Raw genomic sequence first — 12960 nt, 5'->3', positions numbered from 1 at the left:
CAACCCATTAATCAGGATTTCTTGTTTGGACCTGCAGTGGATGCCATCTTAGAAAAGATGAACAAAGATACCGACACCGCTAAGCCATTGAGTGCACTTCAATTTCAACAGTCTCGAAGCTCCTTTCGTCGCTCCTCTTTTCGAGGCTCAGGCAGAGGCAACACATCCCAGGCCTTTTCCTCATTCAAAAGTACTACACAAAGCACCTTTAATAGAGGCTCCAATAGAGGAGGTTACAGAGGGAACAATAACAAGGGCAGAGGATGTGGTGGTAACAACACCAGAGCCTCCACCACCACCAAACAGTGACTTGTTCACACTCCCTCCAGACCATTTAACACCATTCGGAGGGCAAATAACACAATTCCTACCAGTCTGGAACGCCATCACTACAGACAGGTGGGTGAGACAAATTATCCAGTATGGTTACTGCCTGGAACTCATTTCTACTCCACCCAACATACCGCCCAAATACCGTCCAATGTCCAAAGAACACATCACGCTGTTACAACAAGAGGTACTCTCCATGCTACAAAAAGGTGCCATAGAGCCAGCCCCCTTTCAACATCAAGGGACAAGAGTGTATTCTCTATACTTCCTCATCCCCAAAAAAGACGGATCACTCAGACCAATATTGGACCTAAGACCTCTGAACCAATACATACTATCAGAGCATTTCCATATGATCACTTTACAACAAGTGCTCCCACTGCTCCAGCAAGGCGACTTCCTTGCTACATTAGACCTCAAGGATGCATACTTACACATCCCTATACATCCAGCTCACAGGAGATACCTCAGGTTCAAAATAGAAGGTCAACACTACCAATTCAAAGTTCTCCCCTTCGGGGTAACTACAGCACCAAGGGTGTTTACAAAATGCCTATCAGTAGTAGCAGCACACCTCAGAAGACAACACATCCATGTGTTCCCCTACCTCAACGATTGGCTTATAAAATTCCAACTCATACGCTCAGTGTGCCAGCCATACCTCACAGACAATCCAGCTACTGCACAGTCTAGGGTTTTCCATAAATTACCCAAAATCACATCTGCAACCCTCCCACATACAATAATATCTGGGAGCTACAGTAAATACCTCAGTGGGAAAGGCATATCCAAATCCAGCCAGGATAGACAACATACAGTCTCTCATTAAAAAATTTCAGATACAACACTCTCTACCAGCTCGAGTGTTCATGCAGCTTATAGGCATGATGGCTTCCTGCATATTCATCGTCCCTCATTCTCGCCTTCGCATGCGTCCCTTACAAGAATGCCTAGCACGGCAGTGGAACCAGGCTCAAGGACAATTAAAAGACCTAGTGTTGGTAGACAGTCGCACTTACAACTCTCTACAATGGTGGAACCCAGAAAACCTTTCCAAGGGGGGACTGATCCAAGAGCCAGTTCCACAAGTAGTTTTAACAGCGGACGCATCACTGATCGGTTGAGGAGCCCATCTCCTTCAATACACAGTCCAAGGTCTCTGGACAGTCAAACAGAAGACACTACATATAAACCACTTAGTTACTAGCAGTATTTCTAGCAATGAAAGCCTTTCAGAATTACTTGTGCAACAAGGCTGTGTTAATCCGGATGGACAACATGACAGCCATGTACTACATCCAGAAACAGGGAGGGACACACTACAGCTGTCTCACCTAGCACAACGCATATGGAAGTGGGCGATTCCACAAAACATTTATCTCCTGGCAGAACATCTCCCAGGAATAGACAATCCGATAGCAGATCTACTGAGCCGACACAGTCAAAAAGTACACAAATGGGTGAGTCACCTTCAAGTTCTTCAACCATTCTTCCAAAAGTGGGGACATCCAGATATAGATCTGTTTGCCACAAACGAAAACTTAAAATGCCCATCCTTTGCCACCAGGTTCCCACACCCGTTGTCACAAGGCAATGCGATATGGATGAACTGGTCAGGCAGATTTGCGTACGCTTTTCCACCAACCCCACTGATTGCATTGGTGGCACGCAAATTAAGGCAACAGTCACTCACAATGATCCTAGTTGCTCCCATATGGGCAAGACAACCATGGTACACGACACTCCTGGAACTCTCTGTAGTCCCCCACCAAAGGCTGCGCCTTTCGCCACAATTGCTAACACAGAACCATGGAGAAATCAGGCACCCAGATCCCAATCAGATGAACCTAGCAATATGGCTCCTGAGGTCTTAGATTTCGGATATCTTAACTTGCCTCCCGACTGCATGAACATTATCAAGGAAGCAAGACGTCCCACTACCATAGCATGCTACGCAGCTAAATGGAAAATATTTGTAAACTATTGTAATAATAATCAAATCAATCCATTGGATGCCTCCATCCAAAACCTAATTTGTTACCTGCTACATCTTCAAAGATGTAACCTAGCATACTCATCAATAAGGCTAAACCTTGCTGCTATAGCAGCATATCTTCAAAACAGACAACATGTCTCCCTGTTTAGAATACCACCTATCAAAGCTTTTATGGAAGGACTTAAAAGAATTATCCCTCCAAAACATCCACCTTCTCCAGTTTGGAACCTGAACATAGTACTTACCAGACTCATGGGACCTCCCTTCGAACCACTTCATTCATGTGAACTACAATTCTTACATGGAAGGTGGCTTTTTTAATTGCCATTACCTCCCTTAGGCGAGTAAGTGAACTACAGGCACTAACCATTCAGGAACCTTTCATGCAAATACACCACAATAAGGTAGTACTCCGTACAAACCCTAAATTTACGCCAAAACTCATCTCCACTTTTCACATCAATCAGTCCATAGAATTACCAGTTTTCTTTCCAAACCCGCATTCAGTAGCTGAAAGAGCTCTACACACACTAGTGGAAGAGGTGTGGCGCCGCGGCCAGGGCGACTGACGCTGGAATCTGGGGACCACGGTTCGATCCCCGGCTCCGGCGGCAGGTCAGCCCAGCACCATGTGACTCTTGGCAAAAGCTCGCTTAATCTTCCCGACGGCCCCCCAGCGCCTAGAGACCCTTACGGGTGATTGTGCGCTTTACAAATGTGGACTTTACTTTACACTAGACGTTAAGAGAGCTCTGCTATATTATGTTGCCAGAACTAAATCATTCAGAAAAACAAACCATTTGTTGCCATTTCACCACAGCATAAGGTTAATCCCATTTCCAAGACAGGAATAGCCAGATGGATAGTTAAATGCATTCAAATATGCTATCAAAAAGCAAAACGCACTTTAACAGTCCCCCCAAGAGCACACTGGGGGCATCCATGGCTTTCCTAGGAAACATTCCCTTAGAAGACACATGTAGGGCAGCTACATGGTCTACCATACACACTTTCACTAAACACTACTGTGTTGACGTGCAAGCTAAGCAACAAGCTGCTGTAGGCCAAGCTGTCCTTAAAACTCTTTTTCAAACCACTGCAGCTGCTACAGGTAACCACCGCTAGAGGAGAAACTGCTATACAGTCTATGCTAAGATATGAATTCAGCAGCCCACATGCTTCGAACGGAAAATGCTACTTACCAGTATGCATCTGTTCTTGGCATGTAGGGCTGCTCAAATTCATATTGCCCACCCTCATCCCCGGTGCCTGTCACAGCTGCAGGGTTACCTTCTTCACATACATTTACATGGTCATCTCATACTGTTCTATACTCCATCTTTGCCACAATGGCAAAAAACAATCTGAAGATGGAGAATATGCCCATGCGCACTGTAGTCCAGGGGAGGAGTCACGTATCTCGTGATACTTCGAAGACTCTTCGAAGACAACAAGGTGCAAACATCCGGACCCAACACTAGACGGCGATCTATGCTAAGATATGAATGTCAGCAGCCCTACATGCCAAGAACAGATGCATACTGGTAAGTAGCATTTTCCTTCTGGTGGATGCTCTAACCACATATTCCTCACCGGCCCTTTCACCTCCCTGTTCTGTGAACTGTACTCTTTTCCTTCTAAAAAGGTCCCAAAGGAAGAGATCAGCACACTGATCAGGACCTGTCTGCTGTTGGGCTCTGCGTGTGGGGAGTGGACAGCCTAGAAAGCAACTGACGTCACCTTGCATAAAGGATGCCTATATGCAGCTCTGCACGTCATTCCCTGAGCAAAATGAAGCCAGGGAACATCCGTGTTACCGCACCTACTGGCATGCAGTAGTACTCCTTGAAAATGTCCGAATCCAGTCTGACACCTGGGGAGTATTCAAAATGTGAGGAATCTGTGGTTAGAGTATCCATCAGAAAAAGCTTTACCATAGGTAAGTAATTTGTTCATCACTAAACAGTTGTGTGCGTCATTTACATTGAATGCTGAGTTACCACAAATGGGTTACTTCACACATGTTGGAAAGCGGAGCTACGTTTCTCTGTGCCATTGAATGGACTGTTCTTCAGAAAACGTTTCAGTTTTTCAGTGTTTAAGACATGTCGGGTCATGGTTAACAAAAAGAAAGTTCTCATCTGCCAATGCAAAAGAAACCCACAGAGCTGAAATAGCGTTGTTGGGTGTCTTGAGATTCAGGGAAGGAAAAAGCTTTTCTTTTTATGTACAACCTTCACTCACTCTAGTAGTGACGGGCTTCATCATCTGATTCATCCTGACTGCTAAAGTCAGGGGTGGCTCGACCGTATTCCAGGGAGCTATTTGTATATATACTCTTTTTTTACATAATGACCGGAGGGTTAAACATGTGACTCGTCCACGCCCAGGTACCGCTTTATTAGCGGAGTGGATTGGCAAAATAAAAAGAATTATTTTGATAATTATTGGGAGGGGCAATCAAGGAGTACAAAAGTCCTGTGACTCTGAAATTTCAGTTCTGTGGGTTTCTTTTGCATTGGCAGAAGGGTACTTTTTTGGTTTCAAGTTCACGTTTGGGGAGAATGTATCGTTTTGTTTTTTTATTTTGTTGATTTTTCAAAAACCTCTATTGAGAAAAATTGCACAACAGTTACAAGATTCCACAGTTGTAAGGGATTAAGCACAACAGTACAATACAGCACAGCCAAAGCAATCTTAAGCTTATGACACTTGGGGACAGTGTCCGGGAACAATAGCATGTAACCACAGAGGAGGTGAAACATACATCAGAAGGAGGCATCACGAGTGGGGTGGAAAGGCGGAGGGAGCCAGGGGAGGGGGGGGGGGAGCAGAGAGGAAACAGCTCATGGACCTATACCGGCAGCCGCCGCAGGCCGGGCGCCGGCGAGGAGCGCGGGAGAAGTCGCAGGGCAATGTGAATCATGACTGGAGAGGTAGGTCACAAGTGGACCCCAAATGTCAATTGGGCGAGCCCTGGCTGGTTGAAGGTCCCAGAACTCGGACAGGAGGGTTTGGCAGCGGGAGGCATCCTCAAGCCAGAGGGCAACCTTAGGCTAAGGCCTGCGACCCCAACACATGGAGATCCTACGCCACGTGAGGACCAGTAGCATGGCAGTCAAGCGACGGGTGACGTCCGGGTAAAATTTAACTAAGCCTAAGAGGCAAAGCAGAGGGTCAGGTTGGATCAGTGACTAAGTGATTTCAGAAATAGCAGCGCAGATCTCGCTCCAGTATGCGGAAACCCGGGGGCACAGCCAGGCGAGGTGAGACAAGTCCGCTGCGGGCGCAGCGATCTATCACTAGCAGTAAATCCTAACTTGGGCAGGAGTCCGATATAGCTGATGTATGTACTTGAAGTGAATAAGGTGCAAACGATCGATTGGGAGAGGCGTTTGATCTGATTACAACAATACAACCTGGCGGCTTGAGAAATGTTGGGTCCCAGGTCTTCGCCCCATGCAATGCGTGCACGGTCAGTGGAGATGGAAGACATTGCTAGCGTGTAAGCATAGATTTTAGTGACCAATTTTTAAGGAGAGGAGGATGCATAGAGAAGATTGAGAGTGGCCATCAAAGGGGCAGGGGGACCGGGGAAATGTGAAGTGAAGCTTCCTGCAAACAGCTCTGATTTGGTAATATAACAGGGTGTCCATGGGGCCAGAATCGGCGGCAAGCGAGAAGAATGTGCCCTCAGGGTAGAGGTTCAATACTGTGGAGCGGCCCAGACGAGTGGCATGCGTGACCATCCCAGAAGAGTGGAGAGGAGGAGAAGCGGGTAGGTGAGCGATTGGCATAATGTTAGCGGAAAGCATATCTGAGCCAGAAAATTTGAGGAGCCCATCCAGAGCCCAGCGCAGGTTCTCAACCGTGTAGATTTCAGTGCAGAGGAGTTTCACTGGGGTGAATAGGGCAGTTGTGAGCGGCCACGGGGCGGCGAGGTCAGTCTCTACTGCGACCTGAGGTTGGAATGGTGTGGAGTGGGGCCAGAGATGTAGAAAACTGGCTTGAGCGCTGAGGGCATAAAGCTTGAAACCTGGGGCGTCAAACCCGCCACACGACATCTGAATAGTGAGGGTGCTGTAAGCGATCTGGGGTTGCCGACCGGCCCAAATCAGGGTGATTAGCAGAGAACAAACCTTGCGAAAGAAGTGAGGGATAGGAATATTCACTAATTAAATATAAAAACTTCGGAAGTACCACCATTTTTGCAATGGCAATGCGCCCAGCCAAAGAAAGTGGCAGCCGGTTCCAAAGAGGGATCTTGGACTTGAACCAGTCCACTGCACGGCCAAAGTTAACTTTCCAGAGTTCATCCACGTCCCTGCTCAACCAAATGCCCAAATATCAAGTGGGCTCCGATGCCCACATAAAAAGATAGTCTGGAACAAAGGGTGTTGTGGCGTCTGTAAGGGAGAATAGTACAGACTTATTCCAGTTGACCTGAATTCCGGAGTAGCCACCAAAACGTATCACCTCAAGGACCAGTGGGCTGAGGTCTCTTGGGGATTGGGGACATAAAGAGTAATGTCATCCGCGTACATCGAGACTAGCAGAGCACGAGTTGCAAAACCGATGCCTCTCTAGGGATGATGTTGTCGGAGACGAGCCGCGAGGGGTTCCATTGCAACAGCGAATAGCATGGGGGACGGCGGACAGCCCTGCAGAGTACCGCGCCCGATGGGGATGGGCTCCGAGATCTGTCCATTTATACAAAGATGGGCAGTAAGAAGAGTGTAAAGGAGTAGTACTTTGTGTAAGAGGACTTGGCCAAACCCCAACCGGGGGAGGAGATCCAAGGTATCGAAGGCCTTGGTGGCATCGAGTAAGGCGGCCACTGCCAAGAACGCAGAATTAATTTGATGGAGATCATCAGAGAAAATGGTCCGGAGGTTGTGAGAGGTCGCGCGACCGGGAATAAGACCGGATCAGTCTGGGCGGGCGATAAGCGGCATGAGAGGAAGGAGACGGGAAGCAAGCAATTTGGCAAAATGTTTGTCTGTATTGATGAGGGATAGAGGACGATAGGAGTCTCGCTGCTCAGGTGGTTTGTCAGGCTTTAGGCGTAAGGTCAACAATGCCTCGCGCAGCGACGGGGGGAACTGACCCGTTTCAAAAGACTCCTTATACATGGAGGCTAGATGAGCAATCAAAAGCGGGGCAAAAGCTTTATATAAGGAGGACGGCAGGCCATCTGAGCCGGGGGCCTCCTCACCGGGCATACTGTTGATTGCCGCTAGAATTACTTCTTTAGAGAAGGGCTCATCAAGGAATTGCCATTGGGAATTGCCAAGCCAAAGGAGCTGAAGGGTGTCAAAATATTGGTCAAGTACCTCACGCTGTGGCACCAATCCCGGGAGTGTAGAGTTGTGCATAAAATGTAGTGAAGCGCGCTTTAATTTCCTCAGGGGAGGTAGTACGGGCAGGGCCGCCGTCTTGAAGGGGGGTGATGTAGGATGCAGCCCGAGGCTGGCGGAGGAGGTTGGCAAGGGTTTTGCCAGGGCGATCACCCTTACCAAAGCGGCATGTCCGTGCCTCCCTACCTAGAAATTAAAGTTCTCTGTTGGCCTTGTCGGCAAAGTCAGTGAGTTTTCCGCGTATCTGAGCAAGCTTGTCCGGGTGTGGGTCCTGGGCATGAGAGTAGAGTACCTTAATCTCCCCTTCCAATTTGTCAAGACTTCCGCGGATGGAGCGGAGGACGCCAGACTGCTTGGAGATACATTCCACACGAATGACCGTTTTAAACCCTTCCCGAAGCGTGGAGGGGGAGTCCACAGAACCCTCATTGAGCTCGAAATCATTTGCAATTGCGGTTTGTATTTCGTCACAGAAGACTGAGCGCATTAGGGGGAAGCCGCCACGAGAAGGCACGGCAGGGTGAATGTGGAAGGCATAGGCGAACAGGAGCATGATCTGAGAGAGTGCACGCCATATGATTAATGGAGGTAAGCCGGATCAAGGCATTCGGAGTAGTGATCCACAAATCTAGATGGGTTCAGCAGCCATGAATACCAGTGGCACAGGTGCCCGCCCGTGCAGCAGAGTGAGCATGACGCCATGCGTCGTACAGGGAGTTGTCAGAGAGAATGGAGCTACGGAGTGAAGCTGCGCGCTGGTGAGGGGCATGAGTGCCGGACTGGTCTGAAGCGGCGGACAATGTTACATTAAAATGCCAACGCCTCTCTGGGATCCGGAAAGATGAGTCTTGGAGCCTTGTTTAACGTGCATTTTGGCAGAGTATGCCAAGGAGTAGGAGATCTTGTGCTTTTGGAGGAGTAGTTTCACCGGTAGGAACTCACAGCGAGCCGCCTGAACCGCAGTGGTGTAGATAGAACGACAGGGAGTTGCCCTGGTGACAGATTTTTCCCATTATCTCTGGCCGCCCGCAGAATCGTGTCACGGTCCTTGAAGTTCAAAATTTTGGCTATGATGGGGTGGGCCAGCAGGCCAGGGCGAGGGCCGAGGGAGCGGTGGGCAAGCTCAACAATGAAGACCGGTGAAAGGATGTTGCCAAAGAGCTCACAAACCAACTGATCCACATAGTCCTCCATACAGGAGATGTTGGTGGATTCGGGCACTCCTGTCATGCGGAGGTTGCTCATGTGGGAGCGTTCCTCCAAATCCTCGCTCTTGTTCCAGATGAGATCTAGTATTTTGTCCATCTGCAGCAGTTTCTGACGGTCTTGGGTGGCGGCATCCTCCGTGTCCGATACCCTGGTCTCTACGTGCAGGAGGCGGGCATCGTGGGAATCGACTCGGCCCTTCCCTGTGTCCAGGCGGGCTGACAATTGAGCCAGCTGAGGCGCTATGCTGGTGACAGTGAACTTGACGTCCAGCATGATGGCCTTTCTCGCGTGTCGGAGCCATGTCGGATGGAGTCAGAGGGTCCCCTCCGTCAGTGCCCGTGCCCTCCTTGCGCCGCTGATCAAAGGTGATGTTAGGCTGCTTAGGGTCGGTTCTTCCCATGACTGGAGGAGCAGTCAGGCAGTGGAATAGAGGCTACGGAGTGAAGGGAAGAACATTGCACCCGATGGCGGTAGAGCAGCTCTAGAGAGAGCGGATGCACTGGACTAGCAGGCGGTTGAGACGATGGGCAGAGGCAGTTAACAGTTAGGCCGGAGGTAAGTGTAGCGCGAAGGCCGCCAATAACAAACCCAACGCCAAGGGGTCGAAGCAGATGATCATCGGGCCCACCAGTCCAGTCCGGGGGAGGAACGGCGAGGCCTGGCGTGTAAATGATGGGCCAGACCGGTGTGGTGGCAGGATGGATGGGTTGTGTGCAGGGCTGCCAGAGAAGCAGAGGGTGCAGCGGCGCCAGCCCAGCCGCTGGTGTTGTCATGAGGATGCAGGCCAAGAGCAGGCAATGGCGCATTATAAGCAGGAGGTACTCCTCCACAGCGCAATGCCTGGGTGAAGGGCCCCCCAGGGAGGAGGCTGACAGAGCAGTCTGGTGTCAGGCCAGAGGAGTGTAAAGTTACGGGCACCGGGTATCCGCAGCAGCAACGCCCAGCAGAGGGCGTGGGGTCAGTGCCACACAAGAGACCATGCACAGGAACGGATCAAGGAGGAGGCAGCCAGGAGCTCCCAAGTAATTACTTCAGCAGGCTCGGGCCCGGCAAGAGCGAATGGCGGGCGTCGCCCAAAAGCAGCAGCGGTGAAGAGCGGCGGGTAGATGCCCAACACGCAACCCGCCGCAGGAAGAGCACCTCTGAAGAAGTTCAGGCCACTGTGATGACGGGGCAGTGCGGCCGACTCAGCAGCCGCAGCAGGATGCCTCAGGGAGCCGGTAGACCACAGCGGGAGGGGGGCGGGGAGCCAAGGGGAGCGTGGCGCCCACGTCGCCCGGCCTGCTGAGGAGAGGCCAGAGCGGCGGACACCGGTGTTTGCAGCGTGGCGCCCTGCGTGTGAGCAGGCCAGGCCGGGCGGTACGACTCGCGTGCTCCCAGTGCCTCCACAGTGCGCCCCCATAGCAACGACACTTACTGGCTCCAGTAGAATAGTAAAACACACAAGATGATGGGCGGAATGTTGCACAATGGCAAAACATTCACCCCCAGTCACAGATCTGGGTTTAATCCATCGTAATTTTGCTCACCAAGCCACCCCAGTTCAGACATGGCCATATGCAAATCAGTCTTGACCCTGTGCCTCATGGGAACAGTCCAGACCGAACTGCCAAGCCATGTCTTCCCTGGACCGGAATCAAGCATCCTAGGACCGGTTTCTGGCTATCAGCCGTCTTCAGCCAGGATAGCTTGACTCCAGTGGCTTAGTGAGCACGGGACCCACGTCTGGGCATACCCTTCCCACATAGGGTGAACAGCAAAACACACAAGATGATGGACTGACCCTGTGCCTCATGGGAACAGTCCAGACCGAACTGCCCCCCTTTTGTACCACTTTCTTCGCCATAAGTTGGCAGGGTATGCTCAGACGTGAGTCCCTTGCTCACTTTGCCACTGTATTCAAGCAAGCCGGGCTGAAGACGGCTGAAATGCCAGAAACTGGTCCTCGGAAGCTTGTTTCCGGTCCGGGGAAGGCATGGCTTGGCAGTTCGGGCTGGACTGTTCCCATGAGGCACAGGGTCAGACTTATTTGCATATGGCCATGTCTGAACTGATGGATTAAACCCAGATCTGGTGACTGGGTGTGAGTGTTTGATTGGTTCAGATGCTCCGTCCATCACCCCCCCCCCCCCACCCCCCCCTTTTGTACCACTCCAGTAGAATAGTGCCAGGGGCGGAATGCATGATGAGGATCAGGTGCCTGGAAGTTGCCCGCAATCCGCTCCGGTGAGGCCGAATCACCCGCGCCAGCCACGGAGCCCAGGCCGGGGACATATGCAGCAGCGAATCTCAGCCCAGCAGCGTCGCAAGAAGATGGGAGTGAGACCAATCTGAGTCCCAGGGTCGGGTGAGTGGCGATGGTGCGGTGTCGAGCAGCGATGGGCGCTGTCTGCAGGATTTTAATCTGATATTTGGCTTGGCCGGCAGAGCCCACTCAAGGTGCTGCCATCTTGCAGCCGGCTAAGCCACACCCTGAATGTATCTAAATCTTAACTGTTTAGAAGGTCTCCCCTCCCTTCCAGGTTGTTTATTTCAGCTGTAAGAAAACCCACCTTTTTGTGTTGGTAACAAAAAGAAAGGCCAAAGATTCACCTGCCTACCCCACAAGCCCTTAAGCATGCAATATTGCTCCCCTTCCCACACAGATTGGCCCCTTTGGAGGTACTTTGTACTATTCATTTTTGTTAGAGTTCATTGAATTGATGATGTGTGGAAATGCTCGTCCAATCCCCCTTTCATGAACTAGAGACCAACATTTAGGGCTCATTTTTGTTTGGTCCACCCATGAGACTAAAGTTTGCAAGAGCAATATTGGTAGTTCTATATTTTCCACTGAAGAAGCAGTAACCTGAGAATAAATGTAGCATGAAATCGGTTGGAGGCGTGGATGGTTTGACAAATGGAGGCACATGGCTAGACTGATACACAGGGTCTTCTGTACGAAATGTGCCTCAAAGAGGATCTGCGTGGTTGAAGGGATATGTTTGTGAAGTGATGGAAAATAAAACATTTAGCATCTAGGACAGTATTTGGCGCTTCAGTCCTTGCCCATATTTACCCTCTGTCACTGTGACTCCACTGGCTTCTATTCAGACAATACTTTAGTTAGTGATACATGGAGCTGGCGGGGTGATTCAATTCATTGGTGCACCCTCGAAAGATCTACCCCCACTCTGCTGATGCTAAACTAATGCAGACCCCAGGTTCCATTTTTAGTGACAAGGTAGGAAGTTCGATACTGCATTAGGGCCAAACTCTGGAATCAGCTCTCATTCGATATTAGATATTGATCGGTAGTCCTTTTAAGATATACCTTTAACCTATTGTGATTACACAAACACATACTAGGGCTAAACTGCTATGTAAATGTTATGGTATGGCTTGCAAAGCCGTATTTGAGCCAGTCACAGTAGATGTATGTGGTCTCTAGTTGGTGTTTTAATGCAATTGTATTCTTAACATAAATGACTGAGAGCACAACTTCAAAGCTCTTAGCCAACTCAAAAAAGAAGGGGTAATGTTTATTGATTTAAAGTATTTAATTTCACCTAAATTCTTGTTTGACAGCTACTTGTATTGTCGATTTGTACTGCAACAAATGTTTTTGTAGGTCTTGAGATACCACAAATCACTGTTCTCAGACTGTGCTCTTCTGTCTCACTCTTTCCAGGCAAAGAAAAAGAAACGAGGAGAGAGGTTTGGCATCGCCTAACATTGAAGACTAATTCATCTTGAATGTCTTGTTTTGTGTTTTTTGCTTCAGAAACTGAGATTGTAAAGGATTTTTTGAGAACTTTTTAAAAAAATAAACAAAATGTGACGTTGGACACCTGGTCTGCCCATTATTGCAAGTTTGCTTTTCACAGTTGACGTGTAAATGTCTTTGAATGTGCACAAATGGTGAGGTAACAATGTACAGAATTGATGACCTGTACAAATCAGTGTGCACAAGTCAGATTTTCGTTCAGCTGGAAAAAGGCTGTGTGGAGTCATGAAGGATGCTCTCCTGCACACATTCTTTCCAAGTAATACCCACTCCCTGTTGAGGATGCATAAGCCTGACTGGTT

General features: G+C 49.5%; 1 protein-coding gene across 1 annotated transcript in view; it reads left to right on the top strand.

Annotated features, from left to right (window-relative positions):
- The window catches only part of SARNP (SAP domain containing ribonucleoprotein), a 738339-nt gene extending 725622 nt beyond the window's left edge, over positions 1-12717 (top strand). Inside the window, exon 10 of the mRNA XM_078686447.1 lies at positions 12563-12717. Within this exon, the coding sequence (XP_078542573.1) occupies positions 12563-12604 (42 nt within the window). The 3' untranslated portion in view covers positions 12605-12717. The remainder of the gene's footprint in view (positions 1-12562) is intronic.
- The last annotated feature ends 243 nt before the right edge of the window (positions 12718-12960 follow it).

The sequence above is a fragment of the Lissotriton helveticus genome, chromosome 1_1 (assembly GCF_964261635.1).
Source record: "Lissotriton helveticus chromosome 1_1, aLisHel1.1, whole genome shotgun sequence".
NCBI lineage: Eukaryota > Metazoa > Chordata > Amphibia > Caudata > Salamandridae > Lissotriton > Lissotriton helveticus.
Note: the sequence above shows the minus strand (reverse complement) of the source record. Positions and strands in the feature narration are given on the sequence as shown.